At 38.2% G+C, this 25371-nt stretch overlaps 4 protein-coding genes and 1 long non-coding RNA gene across 6 annotated transcripts; 1 reads left to right on the forward strand and 4 right to left on the reverse strand.

Moving 5' to 3' along the window:
- Positions 1-8532, reverse strand: LOC119991309 (indole-3-acetaldehyde oxidase-like). The gene is made up of 10 exons (XM_038837654.1): positions 7957-8532; positions 5564-7255; positions 4919-5178; positions 4457-4666; positions 4060-4278; positions 2779-3744; positions 2079-2174; positions 1657-1755; positions 1132-1321; positions 1-535 (listed from the first exon to the last, which is right to left on the reverse strand). The coding sequence occupies exons 1-10, from the start codon at positions 8111-8113 to the stop codon at positions 309-311; spliced, it is 4116 nt and encodes a 1371-aa protein (XP_038693582.1). The 5' UTR covers positions 8114-8532; the 3' UTR covers positions 1-308.
- Positions 8533-9494: 962 nt separating this feature from the next.
- Positions 9495-11309, reverse strand: LOC119991310. The gene is made up of 2 exons (XR_005466205.1): positions 10762-11309; positions 9495-9869 (listed from the first exon to the last, which is right to left on the reverse strand). It is a non-coding gene; the product is annotated as an uncharacterized LOC119991310 (long non-coding RNA).
- A 759-nt stretch (positions 11310-12068) lies between these two features.
- Positions 12069-20777, reverse strand: LOC119990738 (indole-3-acetaldehyde oxidase-like). 2 transcript variants are annotated; one of them, XM_038836814.1, is made up of 10 exons: positions 20215-20777; positions 17401-19092; positions 16729-17015; positions 16401-16610; positions 16000-16218; positions 14719-15684; positions 14036-14131; positions 13794-13892; positions 13273-13462; positions 12069-12694 (listed from the first exon to the last, which is right to left on the reverse strand). In XM_038836814.1, exons 1-10 carry the CDS (start codon positions 20369-20371, stop codon positions 12468-12470), a joined length of 4143 nt encoding a protein of 1380 aa, XP_038692742.1. In that variant the 5' UTR covers positions 20372-20777; the 3' UTR covers positions 12069-12467. The 2 variants fall into 2 exon arrangements, with proteins under 2 accessions (XP_038692742.1, XP_038692743.1); XM_038836815.1 differs by having other exon boundaries at positions 16756-17015; positions 20215-20776.
- LOC119991552 (indole-3-acetaldehyde oxidase-like) lies at positions 20422-22911 on the reverse strand. The gene is made up of 5 exons (XM_038837898.1): positions 22819-22911; positions 22649-22777; positions 22153-22258; positions 21718-21982; positions 20422-20557 (listed from the first exon to the last, which is right to left on the reverse strand). Exons 1-4 carry the CDS (start codon positions 22909-22911, stop codon positions 21777-21779), a joined length of 534 nt encoding a protein of 177 aa, XP_038693826.1. The 3' UTR covers positions 20422-20557; positions 21718-21776.
- Positions 22912-23907: 996 nt separating this feature from the next.
- On the forward strand, positions 23908-25285 carry LOC119992160 (inactive protein RESTRICTED TEV MOVEMENT 2-like). The gene is made up of 2 exons (XM_038838823.1): positions 23908-24078; positions 24310-25285. The coding sequence occupies exons 1-2, from the start codon at positions 23970-23972 to the stop codon at positions 25080-25082; spliced, it is 882 nt and encodes a 293-aa protein (XP_038694751.1). The 5' UTR covers positions 23908-23969; the 3' UTR covers positions 25083-25285.
- Positions 25286-25371: the final 86 nt, after the last annotated feature.

Below are 25371 nucleotides of genomic sequence, written 5' to 3' on the forward strand. Positions count from 1 at the left end.
TAAGGTAAATTTTCAATACATTATCGTAAAAACAAAATAGCGATCTATCAAGAACACATGATCAAGCCTGGTATCACTATATACATGCTTGTTAACGCCAGTGAAATGACTCCTAATTAGTCATAAAATGTGAACGTGCTTGTTCATGAAATAAGCTTGGTCAAGGTTCAACAGTAACCTTGACCTGAGCTAAACACATTGCAACAATAAGTTAAGCCTTTAGTATCAGACTTAACTACATCTGACGGATGAAACACACAAATACAATTTGCTGAGATACGCAGCAGACGCCTTACACACACTGACAGTTACAGGACCCCTTCCTTGTTCATTTTCCACTGCAAGTAACTCTCCACCATGTCGAGCCCACAGAGCTCTTTTACAACAGGCATGGTGGCAGGGATCGGTAACTGGAAGGCTGTCTCTATCCTCTCGATGCCCTGCCATGAGAAAAGTTGTCTGCGAGCTTCTTTAATAGCTGCTCTTGTGGCACAATGAACTGAGGTAGCCAGGAGTAGTGGTGGCTCTCCAGAAGCTGTAAATAACCAGATTAAATTAGACAATGTACATTCACTCTTAACAAGGAATAATCTGAGGTCAAGGCCCACACATCATCATGAGAGCTCATAACTAGCCAAGCATGCTAGCTGCCTAGCTTTGAGCTACTAAGAGAGAATTTTCATGAGAGGGTCCAGAGGGAAACAAACAGCTCTAGTAAACACCCTGGTGCACGAGGAGGTGAAATGATGATAGTAATGAAATGTTGCCCCATCCGTGGAGTCTCTGGAAACCATTCAAGTCCTTAGGATTTGTGGGAAAACATAATAGGAAATCATAATTACATAGTTTAAAGACGTTATATTCAAGGGAATAGAGGGAAAGGAGAATAAGGAACTAGAGTGATTATCTTAGAGAATAAACTTATATCAGCCAGCAGTTTCCCAATAAAATGTGTCAGGTCACTACGAGAATCACGATAACACAGTTGAGGACCTTGAGGTACTTTTAGAAGTACAATATACTTTCTATTCAAGAGAAAAATGTGTATGTTAGAAAGTAGGGAAAACCGACTACACAGAGGTCGTTTTATGGGGCCTATATATAAATGTTTTCAGATGAAGTTTGACATACCTTTTGAAGAGAGAACGCGATTTTGGTGATGTCCGCTATTCAGGACTTCAACATTGAACTGTCTAGGTATGGTGTCAATCGTTGGGATTTTATACGTCAATGGACCTTCTACCACCACTAATCCATCTTCATTTGCCAGGTATTCTTCAAACATAAAAAAACCAATTCCTTGAACAAATGCTCCCTCAATCTGCAAAAATCAGCTTTTAATTGTTAAATTGCAGTGTCTAAAAATAAAGGATCTGCAAGGTTGGACCTTAAAAAGAAAAGCTGATGCAATGAGAAAGGCTGCGGTCAACCAGGTTCTGCTGCATATATGACGAAGTAAAGTTTAAGAAGGGTGAAGGGGACAGATTCCCTCCTCTTTTGAAGAAAAAGAGAAGTTAAACGAAGAGAACAAACAGCATACCAATGCAAATAGCATAGAAGCAGAAGCATGGAGATGGTTCCTGATAAGTTAAATGAGTCCTTCTTGAGCAAAGGTAAGTTTGTATGCACTTTGAATGTAGAATGTATTTGACTAACCTGTCCCAAGTCAACAGCAGGGTTGAGACTTTTTCCACAGTCATAGATGACATCTGAACGCAAAATTGTAGTTTCCCCAGTTAGAAGATTTACCTCAACCTGCAACATCATCTCTAATCAATTAGATTTTGCAAATTTGAATAGATAATCCAACTGGGTCTTTTGTTTTTATAGAGTGGTCAACCATAAATCCCAGATTAAGAATGTTAGGATGTATATATAAATGATATGAAATGCCACAAACCAACAAGTTAACATATTAGCCTATTGGGTTGAATAGCAAAATAACTAATCTTAACGTGCTAACTTGTTGGTTTGATCCATCACATCATTTATATATATTGTAACAAAGTACAAGAAACTAGTTTAGTCTCTCATCAACCATGAACACGGCAGCACAAAGCCGCTCCAGAAAAACTTACCTCACTCACTGCAGCGCCATAGTTCAAGTAGCCACTGGTAGTCAGTTCAGGAACAAAGTAAGAACTTGCTGACAGGTTGACATTTTGCATAGAGGCCTGGATTTTATTGCATGCAAAAGAAAGATAAAATAAAAAAAACTTATCTAAATAAATCCCTAATAAAAGAAGGGGATTTTACCATTCACATCGCCGTATGCACAAAAAGTGGTCCACATACCTGAGAAAGCTTGTCTTTTAGCTTGAGTTTTGAATTTGCAAAACCATGATTTTGCGAGTTGTATAATTGGCAAAAGCTAGTGATCCCCTAACAGCTGCCCTAAGCTCGTTAACAGGACCATTAAAATGTCTCACTAAAATAATAATGCAATTTTAACACTTTTTTTGGTTAGTACAATTTTAACACTTCTTGTAGTATCTACCCTAATCTAAATAATAGCTAAAGAAAAAACAAAGCTTCTGCTAAAGTAGTTAGTAAAAGGTGACCAATCATACACAACAATGTTCATGGTTGGTTAATCCAAATTTATAATTTGGATAGATATCTAAAACTTCTAAATTTTAGATTCATCCTAGCATCTCAGAAGGATGATTACTGCACAAAGTGGTAATTTTATGGGAGTTCAATAAATGTTACATGAATATTCAAGATTCAAGCATTAAATGTTACATGAATATTCAATACCATGTTGAAGATCATTACCTGCTGAATAAGCATCTCCCAGTTAATAGAACCCATTTGCTGCTGCAATCTTTCATTGAGAGGGGATAGTCTATCTACCAAGATTTTACAGCACAATCTTACAGCTTCACAGCTTGCCTCAGATGTTGTGCTCCCAGCAGTAAGACCACCTTGAATTAAACTCAAGGTATCACATTGTATGACTCTGACTTTCTCCAAGAGTTCTTCACTCCCACCACATTTGATTAAACTAAGGCCATATGCAGCCATCTGTTTTACCTTTGTCCAGAGCCCTTGGCCAATTTCAACCCCTCCAACTTCCACAACAATAGATCCATCACGTAGAATGCCCACTTTCCCAGGGCTTGGTCCCACACGCACTTCCATCACACACGGTACCCGTGAGATACCTCTCTTCTGCCATACGTTGTGCTTATTAAACTCGTTTACCATGTCGAATCGCTCTTTAAATCTTGAAGATATCTCCAATTTATCCCAGATTGAAGCTAAAGTGTATTCCACAAATTCACCTGAGCTATGCCCATAGAATAAATTAAGACTATTGTATGTATGGAAATTTATTTGCCGGACAGAATCCACGTCCATAGAAAGGGTAGCTGCTACATGTTCAATTACAGCTTCAGCTATAAATGAACCTTGTACCTCTCCAGGGGCTCGCATTGCTGACTTAGAAGAGCAGTTTGTTTTGCATACCTTTATATCAAAAGATAAAGCACCCCAGTCATACTGTTTAAGGGAAAATATTATATTTTTTGGCATAAGTGGACTGACATCTGTAGCTATTCCAGCATTGATCAATATATCAAGCCGTAAGGCTGTAATCTTTCCATCAGATTTGAACCCTACACTGTAAGTTACTTCCATGGGATGTCTTCCTCCTGCTATTATCATATCAGTCTTGCGGTTGACATATATCCTGACAGGCTGGTGTAATTTCTGAGCAGCAAGTGCACATGCTGTGGCAACCTGAAACATCACATTAGCAATGCTGACTTAGTACTAACCAAATAAAACAGAGAATACAATGAATCAATATTTATATGCATAAGAGAAAAGTTATATCAATCTCCATTTGCGATATATCACGGCCTGTTGGGACAGTTACAGAGATGGATATCAGTACAGTGATCACAAGCTTGCCCATGCCGTGATTATCCATTCTTATTGCAGCAATTCAAACTCATTTTTCACCATGTAAACAATTAAGATTAAAAATCTCAGAGCCATACTTCTCGACAATGAAAAAGCGAGAACTTCAATAATTTCTAGTTGGATACTCACATGCATGGATTTCATGGCCTTTCCACCAAAGCCGCCTCCAACTCTTCTGGTGATGACACGTACATTATGTTCAGGAATACCTAGACATCTTGAAATTGTAGAGCCTCCTAATTCAGGGCACTGAGTTGAACTGTAAACTACCATGCAGTTGTCTTCATCAGGAATTGCAAGGGCAGTTTGAGTCTCCATATAGAAATAGTATTGTGATCCCAATATCATCTGGATTCCAGATAAAAATTAGTACCACGAACAAAGATTCTTGCAAACAAACTCATGTAAAGCTCTAGGTGCTCCCAAAGGACGTATCATGTTCTTTGTCCATTTTTTCTTTTTTTTAATCCATTTTCCTTCTTTGTGAGTGTTCAAGGTGTGTTCGATGGGGATAGGGGGCTAATACCTTGGCAGAGAGAATCTTGTGATCAGCTTCAGCCATCCCTTTTGAAAAATCTCCAACCTGTTTGGGGTAAAAAATAGGAGGAACCTCAAAAAAGCTAGAAACCTTAACAGCATCCTCCACAGATAAAACGGGAGCCTCTAAGTTTTCTGTATCATAATGAACTACTGCAAGTTTTGCTGCCATATTTGCATGCTTCTGGGTATCTGCAACCTAAAGGATCAAATTTAAGGTAGGTTAGAAAAGAAAGAGCGGCACATCATGCATTTGACCAAGGCACTGGTGTTGTTAATAGGTGATGAGAACCAAGGATGAATCAAATAAACTAAACAAAAATCGAGAGATTTCTCTCAACCCAACCTTGTTCTTAATTCTATTAAGATCAAGGTTTTTCATCAATAGGTGTGAACTTCCTCAAACCAGATGACCAAATATTACCAATAGAATGACGAGTAGAGAAATTACCACAATGGCAATAATTTGACCAGCACAGCGAGTAATCTCATCAGCAAATAAAGGTTCAATACCAAATATGAATTGAGAACCTATGTTCTCCCCAGATTCCGGAATGTCTTTGAAAGAAATTAGTCCAATGACTCCATTGGGTATGGATTTAGACTTGACCTCTACGCCCTTCACCCGTGCCAAAGGCTGTGTACTATAAATGAATGCTCCATATAGGCAATTTGGAGGAGAGGGAATGTCATCCACGTAAACGGCCTCACCTACATAAATAGGGGTTGTAACATGGAGAAAATTTTAAAAAAATGCACGAGGAAATACTTTGACGGTAACTCAAAAGAAAAAGAGAAAACAAGGACCTCATCGTAAAAAACACAATTTTCAGCACAAATTATAGAAGATTTAAGTCAACCAACTGCTGTTACTCTGCTTAAATGTTAATCAGCAACCATTGTGACATGGGAAACTTTATAGGACAGTAGAATAGATGACTTCTCATGATAAATTTTCATATATTCAAGCTGTTTTTCTCAATGTCTTCTGATGAAGAGAGAAATAAATGCATCTTTAATCTTCCTGATGACAAATATTATGCCTGTAATTTTCCTAAATAATTAATATTCTGATGAGTATGAGAAATATACAAACCGGATGCCTGAATGGCAGCTCCTGATTTTGTGATTGGCTCACCAACAGGTCGATACTCTTCGCCTAACTCAAACACCTGCTTCCCAGATGAGAGCAAAGTTTGGGGTTTCACATGATCAAGATGTTCATGATTCTGCTTTGCCTCAGACATTGAAGTGATATCATATCCATCCAACAAAACATTATAACTATTACTACTAGTTTCTGTTAAGGGGCCGAGGAACCTAAAAAGAAAACCAGTAGCCAGGCCTGTTCTATATGCCGGACTTGACGTACCATCTTCAGGTTCCACAGTAGCATTAACTAACATAAGGGCTTCATATAGAATACCAATGGTTAACTTTTTTTCAGTTAAGAATTCCTCAACCTTTCTAGCTCTTATTGCATGTTTAGTTCCATAAGCACCGAAGGCCAAACGACAATTCTTCAAGATCATTCCATTGGCAGATTTAGAGTGAGACACTTCAGCAAGGAAAGCAGCATTTAAATAAGGCAATGCATTTCCAAGGGGTCGTGGTGCAGCTCTGTAGGTTTCAAATACCATCTTGGTGTCAGTTTTGGAAGATGAATTGCTCATCAAGTTCCTATTTGGGATTGTAACACTTAAAAGTACACTTTCAGAATCCAATGGAGGCTGTCCCAGAAATTCTTCCAGTGAAAGCTTTTCAAGCCCCGTACCGGTCTTTATTTTGACCAACGAATCCACAGCAAGTAGAACTGTGGCTATATCGGAAGGAAAACTTTTCCTTTGTGCCATTACCAAATTTCCCCCGACACTAGCTGCATTACGAAGGAATCTAGATGCGATTTTCTCCATATGGGCAGCAACTTTTTTGAATACTGTCTCACCTTGGGGGTGAACTTCAGCATTGTTTTCTTCCTTCAAAGCTTCAATAACTTTAGAAATAGTCACAGCTGCTCCAATTTCAATCTCATTCTGATTCCTCCAAATACCAGAGAGCTCGGGTAAATAGCTAAGATTTATGTATACATCGTACTGTTCAGTTTCCTTGTAGTACCCCTTACCCGTATCACCTACTACTAGTTTTACCCTGGTTCCATTTTTAGCCGCAACTGTTTGTAGTAGGCTTTGAAGTTCATCAACACTGCCAGGATTGTACCAATAATATCTCTTTGAATCCAAACGCATAGCAGATCTTATTTCCCCCTTCAAGAAGTCAGGGAATGTGGAAATTTTGTGATTACGGACATATCCTGGTAATTTTCTTATGCTTACTTCTTTACTGTCTCCCTTCTTCCAAAAAGAGTTCAATCCTAAATCTTCAATATCAACATCAGCTGCAAAACTTTTACAAGCATCTGCAATGGTTCGATACCCTGTACAACGACAAAGATGTCCAACAGTAGCCGCTTCGGCTTCAGAAGCAGTCAGTTTGGAGAATCCTGGAGGAGGATCAGGCCGATTGGTCTTTTCAGCATTGACCAGGGCTGAAAAGAGTGAAACACATATTCCAGGTGTACAAAAGCCGCATTGAGAAGCGTGAAAACCACTGAACCTCTCATGTATGGGGTGGAATCCATCTTTGCTATTTCCAAAGCCATCTGATGTCGTAATTGAACACCCATTCACACTGCAAAGTAGTGTGAGGCATGAAGTCACTGTAAAATCATCAACTTGATCTAGTACAGGGTCATACTTGGACAGCAGAACTACACACGCTCCACAACCACCTGAAAACATAATCACTCATAGTGATTAATCATTAAGATGATGTATGAATGTGTTCTATGTTGTAGAAATTCAGACTCTTATATAATTTCATCACTTGAAAGCCAGACTACCTCAAGCACGTCAGACAATGGAATTGAAGAATTCACAGCCATCGAGTCAAAGATTATATTACTATTGGAATTTTCATTTGAATATTTGCTACTACCACAAGATATGCTTGACTAAACCATGCGCGAGTGTCATTCACATGTAAACTTTCCCCTTATCAGAGTTGGTTCTTGGGTCAACATGGGCAATTGTTATGCTAGATTGTATATGATGATGTCCAAGATTTAAAGTTTGAATTACATCTCCTCCTCTGTTTAGGCATAAACATAATTTGAGGAAAACAGTGTACAGTAACCATAGAAGATGAGATATGAAGCACATCGGCACTAACAAATATCTGGTCAAGCAGCGAAGATTCAAGTAATCATTTATGCTAGATAGGAAACTGCTTTGAAAAAATCTGCTAACTACAACTACCAAGTAACGAACAAGCAGATCAATATCCTCGAACGAATCAAAAAGCCCGTTAACCCAGGCAAATCATCAAACACTAGGAGTGCATAACAAAGACCAAACTGATCACACCCACTCAATACATTCATATCGAAGCAACATACCCAAATTTCCATCCGGATAGAGAAAGAAAGAGTACCTTCACCACATCCAAGCTTGACACTCTTGAATCGAGTCTGGTAACGCAAGAACTCGAGCAAAGTTGTAGAAGGGTCAACAGAGGAGAGTTCAAACCTCTCTCCATTAACAGCAAATACCAGACTCCCAACTTTTGTTGCTTCAGTCTCCAACTCCATCTCTCCAATCCACAGAAACTGACCACCACCCCAATCTCCGCTCACCACTTAAAAGGTTAAAAAGGCGACTATACGACAATAACCCCCATTGAATGGACATTCTCATCCTTTGACTCCTCGTTTTTGCTATTACGAGCTTATCTGTTTATAAAAAAAAAAGGGAGTGCAGGGGAAGCGGGTCAATCACAAAGTACTTTGTGTTACTGTGATGGCAGGCGTCATTGAAATGTAAGAAATCATTTCCCAATCGTAAGGAGACACGCAGAGAGAGACAAGGGAGAAGGTAAAGCGGGTCAATTGCAACTACTTGGTTGCTGTGATGGCTGCGTCATTGAAAGGCAAGAAATCATTTCCAAATTGTAAGGAGACAATCAGAGAGAGAGAGAGAGAGAGAGAGACACAGGGGAGACTTTATTGTACTTTGACGTAACGGTTCGTGCAATGCTTTGTACAATGGATGATGATTGTCCAAAGCCGGCGCCCGTGTTTGAACATGCCTTCTTCTGCAATAAAATTACTGGTCTACTCGTTCTGTTCTTTAAATTTTAGTCTCTTGAAATAGTAAAATTAACAATTGACCCCTAAACTTTGTGTCATCTGTAAAATCACCCTCTCAACTCCTAAATCCATAAAAACATCTCCCTAATGTGTTAAGAAAACCAGCAAGTATACTAATATATCCCTTATATCACTATTTCCTTCAAGAGTAAAGTTACGCGGCTATGTTGCACTCTCTTAAATTACAGTATTCGTAGGAAGGGAAAAAAAAAACCACCAATATCGATAGATCTTGCAATAGTTGAATATGGGAATCTACAGCCTAACATTTCCATAAATTCAAACTTTCTATATCCTATAAAATAAGATTTCCGGCCAAATAGGGACAGATTGACACAAGGACCTCAACAACTGTTTTGGAAAAACTCCGAGAGCGAATCTCAATTATTACAAATATTATTGATGGCGACTCAGAAATATTATATACTTAGACGTTATCAAAATTACATTTGAATAAAAAAAAACAAAAGGGGAAAAAGAAAGATATATGTACTTACATGCAGAACTTACATACAGATGTCAGATGTGGATTTTAGTCTGCAACTTTGAAGTATTTTCTCAGTTTGATATGATGGCAAAAATCAATGGCAATGGAGCATATGAATGTGCCATGTAATTGGGATAGTCTGTGTGCCTAAGTTAAGACTTAAGAGAGGAAAAAAAAAATGAGAAAATGCTCATCATCCTGGAGATAAAATCCTGCAAGTTAGGAATGTGTGGCTGGCGCACCAATTTAGCCTGTACAGCTAGGAATAATAATTTCCCAGTACAGATAGATAACCTCTTATTTAAAGGAGATATGGCTGCATAATGGAGAAACTACTTTTGGAAAACACAAATACGTTGTTTTATTGACAGAATAGTGGTCCTGCTGTACCATCACAATGACTTTCAATTGCTGTGGACTCAAAAAATTTGTGTTGTTTCCCTCACTGATTTGAATCCAAATTGTAAAATAATCTACAGATTTATACAAAGAAACACTAACCAACCTGAACAGCTTATGGAGTTATGCGTACTCCCCAAAAGTGCAAGTGCTTGAAGACCTATTCCACAGACTTGAAATTTTAAGCAAGGTCCGGTCATCTGGATCAGAACAGAATGGGACTGAGTTTCTGTTCTCTGAACTCGTATAAGAGCCGACTGTACACAGTACATGCTGTAACGCATTCAGTACCAACATAACCTCACTGGCCTCCTGCAGCAAATGTTTATATTTATGACATGAGAGAAATGAAAATACATAGATGAGTTTTTTTATGTCGAAATTAAATGTTGTCATATAAAGTATAACATTTCATAAAAATTGACCTCCATTTGTAATCTTAATGAACCAAAATTCCAGCAAGAAAATAGCTGACTCATAGAATGACACAATGCTTTGCTTGAACAGAGAAGTAAAACTCAGTTAAATGTCTTCTTAGTCTTTTTCTTCTTTTTGCCTTTTTCCCATCAGAACAGAAAGCCATAATAGTTTACCAAGATGACATGGAATGGTACAAAATTCGTAGAGACCAATATATACGCTATGCAATGTCAGGTATCTTTAACAAGGGTTTTAGATGGTAGAGCAGGCAACACATCTAGAAAACACATAAACAAATAAAAGCTATAATTAACAAATATATTGTTGGTAAAGAAATTAACAAATATCTCATACCAACCAAATCGACAAGTAAACCCCATAAATAATCTTTTACAGTCACTCAAAACTGTGCACACATATTTGGTCATATTGTCAAGTAAAATTCATATGCCTTGTTGTTAATCATCCACAAGTTAGAAGTGTTTTGCCTTGCTTGATCGAAATAAGTACCTCTATAACATCAGAAACAACAGTTCAAAAACCCTTACAAAGTGGCACAGTACATTAAAAAAATCAAGATTATGAGCATAAACAATTGAAATGTTCAGGTTGCCTGCCAACGAAACCCTAGTTGTTCACCAAACAAGAAACACTAGTTAACCTGGGTAATGTAGTCAAAGCATTAATCATGAAATTGAACGGCATGGAAGCGCTATCATCAATCAAGTACAATAAGTCAATAAACATGTATGTGAACGTATGTATGTATGTGTGGGAGACTTACTAAGACAAAGGAGGTTTGGAAGTGGCGTTCAGAAGGAGAAGAATAGGAGGAGACGCTGTCGGAGTGGGAGAAGAGAAAGCTGCCAACGAATTGATTACCACGTAGATGGAGGAAGCTATGGATTTTCCACTAAACTCCTCAAACAACCATACGAAATTTCTCTCTCCCACCGCCATATTGTTCAGTTTTCCATCTATACGACCAGTTACAGTGGTACTAGCACTAGTTCCTTCGAATAGGATCTTCCTCTGCTTCTGATCCGTCAACGGAATTCGCAACTCCAAACTGCGGTCTACAGATCTCCATGAAAATTCAATCGATTTCATAAACCCTAGTTATCAACTTTATTTCCGCAATTAGAAGATGCGAAAATTGAATAACAATAGAGTGCATGACTGATTGGATGGAAACCTACAGTGATCCCTCCGATCAGTTCTTCTTGTGACGGAATTGGCAATTCGAAACTGCAAACCACAGGCCCCCAAACAATTTGAACGATTTCGTAAACCCTAGTGACGAACTCTGTCTCCCTCGCGGAGTAAGAGGTGCGAAATTTGAACGAAAATTATGCAACGGGAGTATGGAACCGAGGGGAATTTATAGGGGACCGTATAACGCGAACGGAAAACTTAAGTCGGTGACAAATGAACGGGAAACTTTTTTAAATTTGATGGGCCAAAGGGCCCAAAATCCCGGCCCTTCAGGCCCATAAAACTTGTTGGAGACTTTTTAGTCGGTTACACTTGCACGTTTTTATAACCAGTAACGGGAAGTATTAGGTGGCTTGAACGGAAACTCTCTTTTATAAATTTTATTTCGAAAGTACTATATGTTCATAATTATCTATAATCTAGTTGATATGAAGAGAAGTGTGAGGGACAATTCTCCTCATGTCACCTAGATTATGGATAATTATGAATACCAAAATTATGGATACATCATTTTAGATTTTATTTGTACATAATCAAACTACTAATTTTACACTATTTTTTATTTTACATATATCCTTGTTTAGAATAACATATACCTTAACTAAAATTAAAAAATTAATATATATGTATATATTCAATTAGAAAATATTAAATCTACACCATAGTTCTCCAAAGAACAAAAAAGTAGAATTTAAATGCAAAAAAAAATTGCAAAGCAAGATCAATTTAATTAAAAAGTCATAGAAGTTACCGAAAGATTATAGGAATAAATATAAACTTCAACATCTCGAAAATAACGTTGTCATTAATTAAAAATGATCATGATATAAACATAAATTCTTTAGAGTTTGTTTACTTTTTTGTACGATCAACGAAGACCCACCGTTTTTTATGTCAAAGACAACACATCTTACCGTTTTGTGTAACAAAAAAACGACATATTAAACCCTTTTTTTGTAAAGAAAAAGGACACATACTAACGAATTTTACTTTTGCCTTATATGAGACCTTGCCCGGTCAATTGCTTGAGCCGCAGAGGATAGGCCAATGGAGGTGGTTTAGGCAACAAAACATCTCCATTCCGCTAGAGGAATTCCTCCGCTGGAAATCTTTTGAGAACCGGGCACATTTTTCATGAAAGTTAAATATAGTGGTCTATCCCTTACACAAGCAACCGTTTGTGTCAAAAGTCAAAATGCACTTCACGTTTTAGCCTTTTAGTCTTCACTGTGACCTTTGCACAACCAACAACTATATATACGTTCGCCAAGTCAATTACAGGATCCCTTCCTTTTTCATTTTCCACTGCAAGTAACTCTCCACCATGTCCAGCCCACAGAGCTCTTTTACAACAGGCATGGTGGCAGGGATTGGTAACTGGAAGGCTGTCTCTGTCCTCTCGATGCCCTTCCATGAGAAAAGTTGTCTGCGAGCTTCTTTAATAGCTGCTCTTGTGGCACAATGAACTGAGGTCGCTAGGAGTAGTGGTGGCTCTCCAGAAGCTGTACATAATCAGATTCAATTTGACAATGAACATTCACTCTTAACAAGTAAAAATCTGCAAGACCCATACATTATCATGTGAGCTCGTAACTAGCCAAGCATGCTAGCTTTGAGCTACTAAGAGAAAATTTTCATGTTGAGAGGGTCCAGAAGGAAACAAACAGCTCTAGAAAACACTCTGGTGAATGAGGGGGGTGAAATGATGATAGTAATGAAACGTTGCCCCATCCATGGAGTCTATGGAAAGTAAAAGGGATTGCCAAAATGTTTTTGAGTCCTTGGGAGAATATGACACAAGTCATTATTACAAGTTTCAAGACGTTATATTAAAGGGATTAGAGGGAAAGGAGCATAAGGAACTAGAGTGATTATCTCAGAGAACACATTTATTTCAGCCAACAGTTTGCCAATAAAATGTGTCAAGACTGTCAGGTAGAGAGTCCTGTAATACAGTTTAGGTATTTTTAGTAGCACAATATACTTTCTAGTCAAGAGAGGTAGTACATGTTAGAAAATAGGGACACAGAGAGTTTTATGGGGCCTATATATAAATGTTTTCAGATGAAGTTTGACATACCTTTTGAAGAGAGAACGTGATTTTGGTGATGTCCGCTATTCAGGACTTCAACATTGAACTGTCTAGGTATGGTGTCAATTGTTGGGATTTTATACGTCAATGGGCCTTCTACCACCACTAATCCATCTTCATTTGCCAGGTATTCTTCAAACATAAAAAATCCAATTCCTTGAACAAATGCTCCCTCAATCTGCAAAAATCAGCTTTTAATTGTTAAATTGCGGACTCTCAAAATAAAGAAACTACAAGGTTGGACCATAGAAAGAAAAGCTGATGCAATGAGAAAGGCTGCAATCAACCAGGTTCTGCTGTATATATCACGAAGTAAAGTTTAAGAAGGGTGAAGGGGACAGATTCCCTCCTCTTTGAAGAAAGAGAGAAGTTAAATGAAGAGAAAAAACAGCATGCCAACTCAAAAGGCATATAAGCAGAAGAATGGAGATGATTCCTGATAAGTTAAACGAGTCCTCGAGCAAAGGTAAGTTTGTATGCACTTTGAATGTAGAATGTAATTGACTAACCTGTCCTAAGTCCACAGCAGGGTTGAGACTTTTTCCACAGTCATAGATGATATCTGAACGCAAAATTGTAGTTTCCCCAGTTAGAAGATTTACCTCAACCTGCAACATCATTGCTAATCGATTAGATCTTGCAAATTTGAATAGATAATCCAACATAAATCCCAGATTAAGTGCAAGAAACTAGTTCAGTCTCTCGTCAAGCATGAACACAGGCAGCACAAAGCCGCTCCAGAAAAACTTACCTCACTCACAGCAGCGCCGTAGTTCAAGTAGCTACTGGAACTCGGTTCAGGAACAAAGTAAGAACTTGCCGACAGGTTGACATTTTGCAAAGAGGCCTGGATTTTATTGCATGCAAAAGAAAGATAAAGTAAAAAATACTATCTGAATAAATCCCTAATAAAAGAATTTGATTTTACCATTCACATTGCCGTATGCAAAAAAAATGGTCTACATACCTGAAAAAGCTTGTCTTTTAGCTTGAGTTTTGAATTTGAAAAACCCTAATTTTTCATGTTGTATACTTGGCAAAAGTTAGTAATCCCTTAACAGCTGCCCTAATCTCATTAACGAGACCGTTAAAATAATAATGCAATTTTAACAATCTTTTTTTGGTCAGTACAATTTTAACACTCTTCTTGTAGTATCCACCCTAATCTAAATAATAATTAAAGAAACAACAAAACTTATGTTAAAGTAATTAGTAAAAGGTGACCGATTACACAAAAAAAAAATGTTCATGGTTGGCCAATCCAAAATTATAATTTGGATAGATATCTAATACTTCTAAATATTTATTCATCCTTGCATCCCAGAAGAATGATTACTGCACAAAGCGGTAATTTTAAGGGAGTTCAATAATAGATTTCAAGATTGAGGCATTATCTGTTATTTAGATATTGAATGCCATGTTGAAGATAACTACCTGCTGAATAAGCATCTCCCAGTTAATAGAACCCATTTGCTGCTGCAATCTTTCATTAAGAGGGGATAGTCTATCTACCAAGATTTTACAGCACAATCTAACAGCTTCACAGCTTGCCTCAGATGTTGTGCTCCCAGCAGTAAGACCACCTTGAATTAAACTCAAGGTATCGCATTGTATGACTCTTACTTTCTCCAAGAGTTCTTCACTCCCACCACATTTGATTAAACTAAGAGCATATGCAGCCATCTGTTTTACCTTTGTCCAGAGCCCTTGGCCGATTTCAACCCCTCCAACTTCCACAACAATAGATCCATCGCGTAGAATGCCCATTTTCCCGGGGCTTGGTCCCACACGCACTTCCATCACACACGGTACCCGTGAAATGCCTCTCTTCTGCCATACGTTGTGCTTATTAAACTCGTTCGCCATGTCGAATCGCTCTTTAAATCTTGAAGATATCTCCAATTTATCCCAGATTGAAGCTAAAGTGTATTCCACAAATTCACCTGAGCTATGCTCATAGAATAAATTAAGACTATTGTATGTATGGAAATTTATTTGTCTGACAGAATCCACGTCCATGGAAAGGGTAGCTGCTACATGTTCAATTACAGCTTCAGCTATAAATGAACCTTGTACCTCTCCAGGGGCCCGCATTGCTGACTTAGAAGAGCAGTTTGTTTTGCATACCTTTATATCAAAAGACAAAGCACCCCAGTCATACTGTTTAAGGGAACAGATTATATTTTTTGGCATAACTGGACTGACATCTGTAGCTATTCCAGCGTTGATAAGTATATCAAGCTGTAAGGCTGTAATCTTTCCATCAGATTTGAACCCTACACTGTAAGTTACTTCCATGGGATGTCTTCCTCCTGCCATTATCATATCAGTCTTGCGGTTGACATATATCCTGATAGGCTGGTGTAATTTCTGAGCAGCAAGTGCACATGCTGTAGCAACCTGAAACATCACATTAGAAATGCTGACTTAGTACTAACAAAATAAAACAGAGAATACAATGAATCGATATTTATATGTATAAGAAAAAAGTTACATCGATCTCCATTTGCGATATGTCACAGCCTGTTGGGACAGTTACAGAGATGGATATCAGTACAGTAATCACAAGCTTGCCCATGCCGTGATTATCCATTCTTAATGCAGCAATTCGAGCTCATTTTTCATCATGTAAACAATTAAGAGTAGAAATCTCAAAGTCAAACCTCTCAGCAATGAAGAAGTGATTACTTCAAGAATTTCTAGTTGGATACTCACATGCATGGATCTTATAGCCTTTCCACCGAAGCCGCCTCCAACTCTTCTGGTGATGACACGTACATTATGTTCAGGAATACCTAGACATCTTGAAATTGTAGAGCCTCCTAATTCAGGGCACTGAGTTGAACTGTAAACTACCATGCAGTTGTCTTCATCAGGAATTGCAAGGGCAGTTTGAGTCTCCATATAGAAATAGTATTGTGATCCCAATATAATCTGGATTTTAGATAAAAATGAGTACCACAAACCAAGATTCTTACAAACAAACTCATGAAAAGCTCTAGGTGCTCCCAGAGAAAGTATCATGTTCTTTGTCCTTTGTTTCTTTTCTTTTTTTAACCCCTTTTCCTTCTTTGTGAATGTTCGTGGTGTGTGCGATGGGGGTAGGGGGCTAATACCTTGGCAGAGAGGATCTTGTGATCACCTTCAGCCATCCCTTTTGAAAAATCTCCAACCTGTTTGGGGTAAACAATAGGAGGAACCTCAAAAAAACTAGAAATCTTAACAGCATCCTCCACAGATAAAACAGGTGCCTCTAAATTTTCTGTATCATAATGAACAACTGCAAGTTTTGCTGCCATATCTGCATGCTTCTGGGTATCTGCAACCTAAAAAAGTCAGATTTAGGGTAGGTTAGAAAAGAAGAGCGGAACATTGTGCATTTGACCAAGGCAATGGTAATGTTAATAGGTGTGAACATCCTCAAACCAGAGGACCAAATATTACCAACAGAATGACCGGTAGAGAAATTACCACAATGGCGATAGTTTGACCAGCACACCGAGTAATCTCATCAGCAAATAAAGGTTCAATACCAAAAAAGAATTGAGAACCTATGTTCTCCCCAGCTTCTGGTATGTCTTTGAAAGAAATTAGTCCAATGACTCCATTGGGTATGGATTTAGACTTGAACTCTACGCCCTTCACCCGTGCCAAAGGCTTTGTACTATAAATGAATGCTCCATATAGGCAATTTGGAGGAGAGGGAATGTCATCCACGTAAACGGTCTCACCTACATAAATTGGGATGGTAACACAGAAAATTTTAAAAAAATGCACGAGGAAATGCTTTGACGGTATCTCAAAGAAAAAGAGAAAACAAGCACCTTGTCATAAAAAACACAATTTTCAGCACCAGTCATAGAAGATTTAAGTCAGTCAACTGCTGTTACTCAGCTTAAATGTTAATCAGCAACCATTGTGACATGGGAAACTTTATTGACCAATAGAAACAGAGGACTTCTCATGATAAATTATCATATGTTCAAGCTGTTTTTCCAAATATGCCTTCTGATGAAGAAAGAAATAGATACACCTTTAAATTTCCTGATGAAACATATTATTCCTGTATTTTTCCCAAATAATTAAAATTGTGATGAGTATGAGAAGTATACAAACCAGATGCCTGAATGGCAGCTCCTGATTTTGTGATTGGCTCACCAACAGGTCGATACTCTTCACCAACCTCAAACACCTGCTTCCCGGATGAGAACAAAGTTCGGGGTTTCACATGATCAAAATGTTCATGATTCTGCTTTGCCTCAGACATTGAAGTAATATCATATCCATCCAACCAAACATCATAACTATTAGTACCAGTTTCTGTTAAGAGGCTGAGGAACCTAAAAAGAAAACCAGTAGCCAGTCCTGTCCTATATGCCGGACTTGACGTACCATCTTCAGGTTTCACTGTAGCATTAACTAACATAAGGGCTTCATATAGAACACCAACTGTTAATTTTTTTCCATCTAAGTATTCCTCAACCTTTCTAGCTCTTATTGCATGTTTAGTCCCATAAGCACCAAAGGCCAAACGACAATTGTTCAACATTATTCCATTGGCAGATTTAGAGCGAGACACTTCAGCAAGGAAAGCAGCATTTAAATAAGGCAATGCATTTCCAAGGGGTCGTGGTGCAGCTCTATAGGTTTCAAATACCAACTTGGCGTCAGTTTTGGAAGATGAATTGTTCATCAAGTTCCTATTTGTGACTGTAACACTTAAAAGTACACTTTCAGAATCCAATGGAGGCCGTCCCAGAAATTCTTCCAATGAAAGCTTTTCAAGCCCCGTACCGGTCTTTATTTTGACCAAAGAATCTACAGCAAGGAGAACTGTGGCTATATCAGAAGGAAAACTTTTCCTTTGTGCCAGTACCAAATTTCCCCCTACACTAGCTGTATTACGAAGGAATTTAGATGCGATTTTCTCCATATGGGCAGCAAGTTTTTTGAATACTGTCTCACCTTTTGAGTGAACTTCAGCATTGTTTTCTTCCTTCAAAGCTTCAATAGCTTTAGAAATAGTCACAGCTGCTCCAATTTCAATCTCATTCTGATTCCTCCAAATCCCAGAGAGCTCAGGTAAATAGCTAAGATTTATGTATACGTCGTATTGTTCAGTTTCCTTGTAGTACCCCTTACCCGTATCACCTACTACTAGTTTTACCCTGGTTCCATTTTTAGCTGCAACTGTTTTTAGTAGGCTCTGAAGTTCATCAACACTGACAGGATTGTACCAAGAATATTTTTTTGAATCCAAACGCATAGCAGATCTTATTTCCCCCTTTAAAAACTCAGGGAATGTGGAAATTTTGTTATTACGAACATATCCTGGTAATCTACTTATGCTTACTTCTTTACTGTCTCCCTTCTTCCAAAAAGAGTTCAATCCTAAATCTTCAATATCAACATCAGCCGCAAAACTTTTACAAGCATCTGCAATGGTTCGATACCCTGTACAACGACAAAGATGTCCAACAGTAGCCACTTCGGCTTCAGAAGCTGTCAGTTTGGAGAATCCTGGAGAAGGATCAGGCAGACTGGTCTTTTCAGCATTGACAAGGGCTGAAAAGAGTGAAACACATATTCCAGGTGTACAAAAGCCGCATTGAGAAGCATGAAAACCACTGAACCTCTCATGAATGGGGTGGAATCCATCTTTGCTATTTCCAAAGCCATCTGATGTCGTAATTGAACACCCATTCACGCTGCAAAGTAGTGTGAGGCATGAAGTCACTGTAAAATCATCAACTTGCTCTAGTATGGGGTCATACTTGGACAGCAGAACCACACACGCCCCACAACCACCTGCAAGCATAATCAGAACTCGTTGATAAATCATTAAGATGATGTACGAAGGTGTTTTATGTTGTAGAAATTCAGACTCCTATACAATTCCATCACGCGAAAGCCAGACTACTTCAAGCAAGTGTCAGACAATGGATAGCAATTTAGGAAGAAAAGAACCAAAAATAATCAGTTCTATTATGGCATAAAATTGAAGAATTCACAGCCACTAAGTCGAAGATTATGTTAGTGTTGGGACTTTCATTTGAATATTTTCTACAACTGCCAAGATCTGCTTGACTAACCCATGCGCAAGTTCCATTCACACAGAAACTTCCCACTCATCAGATTTAGGAAGAAAAGAACCAAAAATAATAAGTTCTATTATGGCATAAAATTGAAGAATTCACAGCCACTAAGTCGAAGATTATGTTAGTGTTGGGACTTTCATTTGAATATTTTCTACAACTGCCAAGATCTGCTTGACTAACCCATGCGCAAGTTCCATTCACACAGAAACTTCCCACTCATCAGATTTGGTGCTTGAGGAATTCTCCTATAAGTACTCAAAGTAAGGACATAAAATAAGTACTGTTTTTTGACCATTGATTTAAAACATGTGGGATCCAAAACAGTGGGTCGCACTAATCATTTCACTTAAATCAAAGGTCAAAAAGTTGTACTTATTTTAAGTCCTTATTTTGAGTACTTATAGGAGAATTCCTATGAGTCAACATAGGCAATTGTTATGCTAGATTCTATACCATGGTGTCCAAGATTTAAGGTTTGAATTACATATCCTCCTCTGTTTAGGCAGCATAGAAGATGAGAACTGTATAAAGTACAACAGAAGATGAGATATGAAACACATGGGCACCACCAAATATCCGGTCAAGCAGCGAAGATTCAAGTAATCATTTAAGCTATATAGGAAACTGCTTTGAAAAAATTTGGTAACTACAACTACCATGTAACGAACAAGCAGATCCACATCCTCAAATGAATAAAAAAAGTCCGTTAACCCAGGCAAATCATCAAACACTATTAGTGCAAAACATGGAGCAAACTGATCACACCCACCCAATACATTCATATCAAAGCAACATGCCCATATTTCCATCCGGATAGAGAAAGAAAGAGTACCTTCACCACATCCAAGCTTGACACTCTTGAATCGAGTCTGATAACGCAAGAACTCAATCAAAGTTGTAGAAGGGTCAACAGAGGAGAGTTCAAACCTCTCTCCATTAACAGCAAATACCAGACTCCCAACGTTTGTAGCTTCAGTCTCCAACTTCATCTATGCAATCAACAGAAACTGACCACCACCCCACTCTCGGCTCATCCCTTAAAAGGGTCAAAAGGCAACAGTACGACAATGACCCCCATTGAATGTACATTCTCATCCTTTTACGATCTGTTTCGTAGTAAAAAGTGGAGAGCAGGAGAAACGGTTCAATCGCGACTACTTGTGTTACTGTGATGGCTGCTGATTGAAATGTAAGAAATCATTTTCAAATCGAAAAGAGACGCAGAGAGAGAGGGGAGTGCAGGTGAAGCGGATCAATACCACTTGTGTTACTGTGATGGCTGCGTCATTGAAAATAAAGAAATCATATCCAAATTGTAAGGAGACAATCGGGAAGAGACGGGGGAGACTTATTGCGCTTTGACTCAATGGTGCTTGGTAGGTGCACACAGGGAATATTTTGCAATGAATGACGACAGTCCAAACTCCAAAGCCGGCGCTCGTGATTTTTCAATGCATTCTTTTGTGGTAAATTACTGGTGTACCCCTCTTTTTTAACTTTTCCTTTCTAAATAATCTACTCCTTTAAATTTTACTTTTTACAATATTAGAAACTTGAAATACTAAAATTAATAGTTGACCCCTTAACTTTGGGTCATCTGCAAAATCACCCTCCCAACTCCTAAATCCATAAAACATCTCCCTAGTGTTAAAAAAACCAGAAAGTATATCCCTTGTATCAATATTTCCGTCAAGAGTAAAGTTATATTGGACTCACTTAAATTACAGTATGATTCAATGCTTGAATTATTAGTTTCCTAAAATAATCGGAGAAATTCTTAGGAAACAAAATAACCAATAACGACAGATCTTGCAATAGATAATTAGGAATCTAGTAGCCTGCTATTTCCATTATCTTGTCAATTATTTAAAACTGAGGGATGGTGTGAGAAAGATACATAATCCATTGTTTATTTAAGAACAAACATTATTGATGGCGACTCAGAAATATTTTTATTTACTTAGACATCATCAAAATGACATTTGAAATAAAAAATCAAAAAAATGAAAGGGAAAAAAAGGCAAACGTGTAGGCTCACCAGAAGCTTTGAATTATTTTTCTCAGTTCAATACTGATCCAAAAAAGAATGGCAATGGAGCATATGAATGTGCCACGTAATTTGGATTTTGGACAGTCTCTGTACCTAAGTATTCAACAACCTCTACATATAATCTCAAAAAAATGTTCCTGTAGATAATGCGTCCCAAGGAATACTTCTTCTCATTCTAGTATAAATCGAATTCAAAGAAACATTATTCCTTCAGAATTGAAATGGATATAAGCTGCAACTAATAAAATTTACACAATTATCAATTTATCATATAGGATAGATTACCTTTTTATATGAACAATAACAGCTCCTGCGTCTCAATGTAGCTAACTCATAGAATTCCTTCACTGCCTACTCATTGTCCACTGCAAATAACTCTCAACCATGTCTAGGCCACAGAGGTCTTTTACAACAGGTATAGTGGCTGGAATCGACAACTTGAAAGCCGAGTCTGACCCCTCTATGCCCCTCCATGAGAGAAGTTGTCTGCGGGCTGCTCTAAAAACACAATGAACTGAGGATGCTAAGAATAGTGGAGGCTCGACAGAAGCTGTAATAACAACCAGACTCAATTTTACTACACACACAGCACTCTTGGCAAATTAACAGTCATATGAAGTAAAACCCTAGAAATCATTGTCAGATTTCATGACTGACAATGTTTTAACTTTCGAAGAAACTTATCACGAACTGTTCATGTGGGAATTTGGTAGGGCATACCTTTCGAAGAGAGGACACGGTTTTGGTGATGTCCGCTGTTCAGTATTTCAACATTGAAAATACGAATTGTATCTATCATAGGGAGTCCATGGGCCTTCTGCCACCACTAACCCATCTTCATTTGTCAGGTTTTCTTCCAGCATAAAAAAATTCTATATACTTACTTATTTCGATCAAGCAAGGCGAAACACTTTTAACTCGTGGATGATACACAAGGCATCAGAAACAACAATTCAAAAACCCTAACAAAGTGGCACAGTACATTGAAAAAAAACAAGATTATGAGCATAAACAACAATTGGAATGTCTCAGGTTGCCTGCCAACGAAACCCTAGTTGTTCACCAAACAAAAAACACTAGTTAACCTGGGTAATGTAGTCAAAGCATTAGTCATGTAATTGAACGGCATGGAAGCGCTATCGTCAGTCAAGTACAATAAGTCAATAAACATGTATGTCAACGTATGTTTGTATGTGTGGGAGTCTGGGAGACTTACTAAGACAAAGGAAGTTTGGAAGTGGCGTTCAGGAGGAGAAGAATAGAAGGAGGCGCTGTCAGAGTGGGAGAAGAGAAAGCTGCCAACGAATTGATTACCACGTAGATGGAGGAAGTTATGGATTTTCCACTAAATTCCTCAAACAACCATATGAAATTTATCTCTCCCACCGCCATAGTGTTCAGTTTTCCATCTATACGACCAGTTACAATGCTACTAGAACTAGTTCCTTCGAATCGGATCTTCCTCTGCTTCTGAACCATCAACGGAATTCGCAAATCCAAACAGCAGTCTACAGATCTCCATGACAATTCAATCGATTTCAAAAACCCTAGTTATCAACTTTATTTCCACAAATAGAAGATGCGAAAATTTAATAACAATAGACTGCATGACTGATGTGGATGGATACCTATACTGATCTGAGTATTTTTGGCATTGGCGGGTTTCCTGATTGTTCTCTTTGAATCTACAAGACTACTTAGTGCTTCTAGCACCAGTTCGTTCCGATCAGTTCTTCTTGTGACGGAATTGGCAATTCGAAACTGCAAGACCACATGACGCCATAACAATTGAACAATATAGTAAACCCTATTTTTCTTTGAATTCACAAGAACTTACAGTGCTTCCAATAACAGTTGCTTCCGATCAGTTCTTGTGACGGAACTCGCAATCCGAAACTGCAAACCACGGGCCCCCATAACAATTTGAACGATTTCGCAAACCCTAGTAACGAACTCTGTCTCCCTTTCGTAGGTGCGAAATTTAAGCGAAAATTATGTAGTGGGACTGGGGATATTTATAGGTAACCTTTTAACGCGAACGCGAAACTTAAGTCGGTGACGTACTTTTAAGTTTTAACGCGAACGGGAAACTTTTTAAATTTCATGGGCCAAAGGGCCCAAATTCTCGCCCGCTCCAATCAGCCTACTAGAGGATGGGCTGAAAAGCCCAAGCCCAAAACTGTTGTTTCCAAGTTGGTGCAAATTGGTTCTTCCTTGAAGAAGGAATTTTTTCACTTTGCCTCTACATGAAGTAACCGTCTCTAGCATTCATCCAAGTCATAAGAAGGAGACTCAAAGCCAAATAATCTACAACAAGAAATTTAAAAAGAATATCTAAGAACAAAGAAACACAAGCCCAAATGAAGTGTAGAAAGAATGAGAATCTTGACAACACAAGAAAAACAAAACCCAGAAGTCTCCCACATCAAATTTCTTTGGTGTATATATATATACAAACCATAGAAGAAGATCTTTCAGCAAGGCAATAAGATCAAATTGACCAGAAAAGAAAAGAAAGAAAGATAAAAGGCTGAGATATGGCTGCTAACCAAAGGCCTGCCGCTAATCCTGTGTACGAAAATTTCGAACCAACCACTGAATGGTCACGAGAACCTACAGCTGAAGTTTTGCTCCTTTTTCTACCAGGTTTGTCTTTTTTCCTATCAAAACGTTCTTTCTTTTTTTAAACGTGGAACCCACCCAACTGCTCATCGAATAATTCAGTGCTACCGTCTTGGTCTTCATCTTATATAATGGGAGAACAAGTCATGTTTTAGCCTTTTGTAGCTCAAAATTTACATCTTCCACTAGTGTTTTGTGAAGGACCAAAACAAACATAGAGCAATGTTGATTGCAATCTGTGAATGGGTATTGCAGGTTTCAAAAGGGAGCAACTGAAGGTTCAAGTTACTTCAACAAGTAAACTGAGAATCTCCGGAGAACGCGAGATTGGGATCGACAAAAGGAGTCGATTCGAGAAGGAACTGCAGATTCCTTCCAACTGTAATACCAATGAAATCAGTGCAAAATTTGACAGAGGTTCTCTTTCCATCAGACTTCCCAAAAACATCGCTCCCGCAGAAACAGAAAAACTAATTGCAGAGGCACCAAAGCCACAAGAACAGTTGCCAAAACAACATTTAAAGCCAAAGCCAGAGTCTCCAATTCAGGCACCGCGAGAATCAGTTCCAAAGCCTCAGAAGCCCACAAATGATCAGAAACCAGAAGCACCAAAAAACATGAAGCAAGAAGAAGCTGTTGTTCAAGAAGCTGCTGTTCCAAAGACGAGCATTGACAAACCGAAAATCGAAAACAATGTTCCAAAGAAAGCAGCAGCGGAGGAGGAGAAGAAGGAATCACCAAGTGATCATGGGAAGGAAAAAAGCAGTGTTGTCGACTCAATTGACAACAAGAATGCTGCAAAGGTGGATAAAACAACAGGAGGAATTGTGGGTGGGAGTGGAAAGCCTGCATTAGTACAAGATTATAAGCAAGTTCTTGGTGGGTTTATGGTGAAGATGAAGAAGCCGAAGAATTTGGTGGTGGTGGTGGTGTTGATTGCGGTAATTGTGCTGTCTGCAAACAGAGCAATTAAGTCCTTGGTGAAATTTAAGACAAATGAAGCTAGTTCTTCTGATTATCAAGCTTAGGATAAGCATCAAATTGTTCACATGTACTGAAGAAAGAAAAGAAGGAAAGAGAGAAACATAAGGGGATTAGTTCACTAATCAATTCTTGTGAAATAAATGTAGTCCCTTGGGGAATTATTATTGGTCTGTTGAAATAAACTTCTCACACAAAAGTGGAATCTGAAAAGTTTTATATAAATTGAAATGTTATCAGCATGAGCATCTTATATTATGTGCTTCCAATCCAATCCAATCATAATTTTTATTGCAAAATTAATGTAAGAAAATCTCAAGTTTTATTGATTTCCTT

Source organism: Tripterygium wilfordii, chromosome 22, assembly GCF_013401445.1.
Source record: "Tripterygium wilfordii isolate XIE 37 chromosome 22, ASM1340144v1, whole genome shotgun sequence".
NCBI classification, from domain to species: domain Eukaryota; kingdom Viridiplantae; phylum Streptophyta; class Magnoliopsida; order Celastrales; family Celastraceae; genus Tripterygium; species Tripterygium wilfordii.

Excerpts from the sequence above, each read along its gene's own strand:
- LOC119991552 (XM_038837898.1), bottom strand. The coding sequence starts at position 22,911 with ATGGTTCAGAAGCAGAGGAAGATCCGATTCGAAGGAACTAGTTCTAGT. Across the intron at positions 22,259-22,648 it reads TCCAAACTTCCTTTGTCTTA|TGGTGGCAGAAGGCCCATGG; the intron begins GTAAGTCTCCCA and ends AAGATGGGTTAG. Across the intron at positions 21,983-22,152 it reads CCGTGTCCTCTCTTCGAAAG|CTTCTGTCGAGCCTCCACTA; the intron begins GTATGCCCTACC and ends TTGTTATTACAG.
- LOC119992160 (XM_038838823.1), top strand. The coding sequence starts at position 23,970 with ATGGCTGCTAACCAAAGGCCTGCCGCTAATCCTGTGTACGAAAATTTC. Across the intron at positions 24,079-24,309 it reads TTTGCTCCTTTTTCTACCAG|GTTTCAAAAGGGAGCAACTG; the intron begins GTTTGTCTTTTT and ends TGGGTATTGCAG.
- LOC119990738 (XM_038836814.1), bottom strand. The coding sequence starts at position 20,371 with ATGAAGTTGGAGACTGAAGCTACAAACGTTGGGAGTCTGGTATTTGCT. Across the intron at positions 13,893-14,035 it reads ACGGCGCTGCTGTGAGTGAG|GTTGAGGTAAATCTTCTAAC; the intron begins GTAAGTTTTTCT and ends ATGATGTTGCAG. Across the intron at positions 12,695-13,272 it reads TCACGTTCTCTCTTCAAAAG|CTTCTGGAGAGCCACCACTA; the intron begins GTATGTCAAACT and ends GATTATGTACAG.
- LOC119991309 (XM_038837654.1), bottom strand. The coding sequence starts at position 8,113 with ATGGAGTTGGAGACTGAAGCAACAAAAGTTGGGAGTCTGGTATTTGCT. Across the intron at positions 7,256-7,956 it reads CAAGCTTGGATGTGGTGAAG|GTGGTTGTGGAGCGTGTGTA; the intron begins GTACTCTTTCTT and ends TTATGTTTTCAG. Across the intron at positions 2,175-2,778 it reads GGGAGATGCTTATTCAGCAG|GCCTCTATGCAAAATGTCAA; the intron begins GTAATGATCTTC and ends AATAAAATCCAG.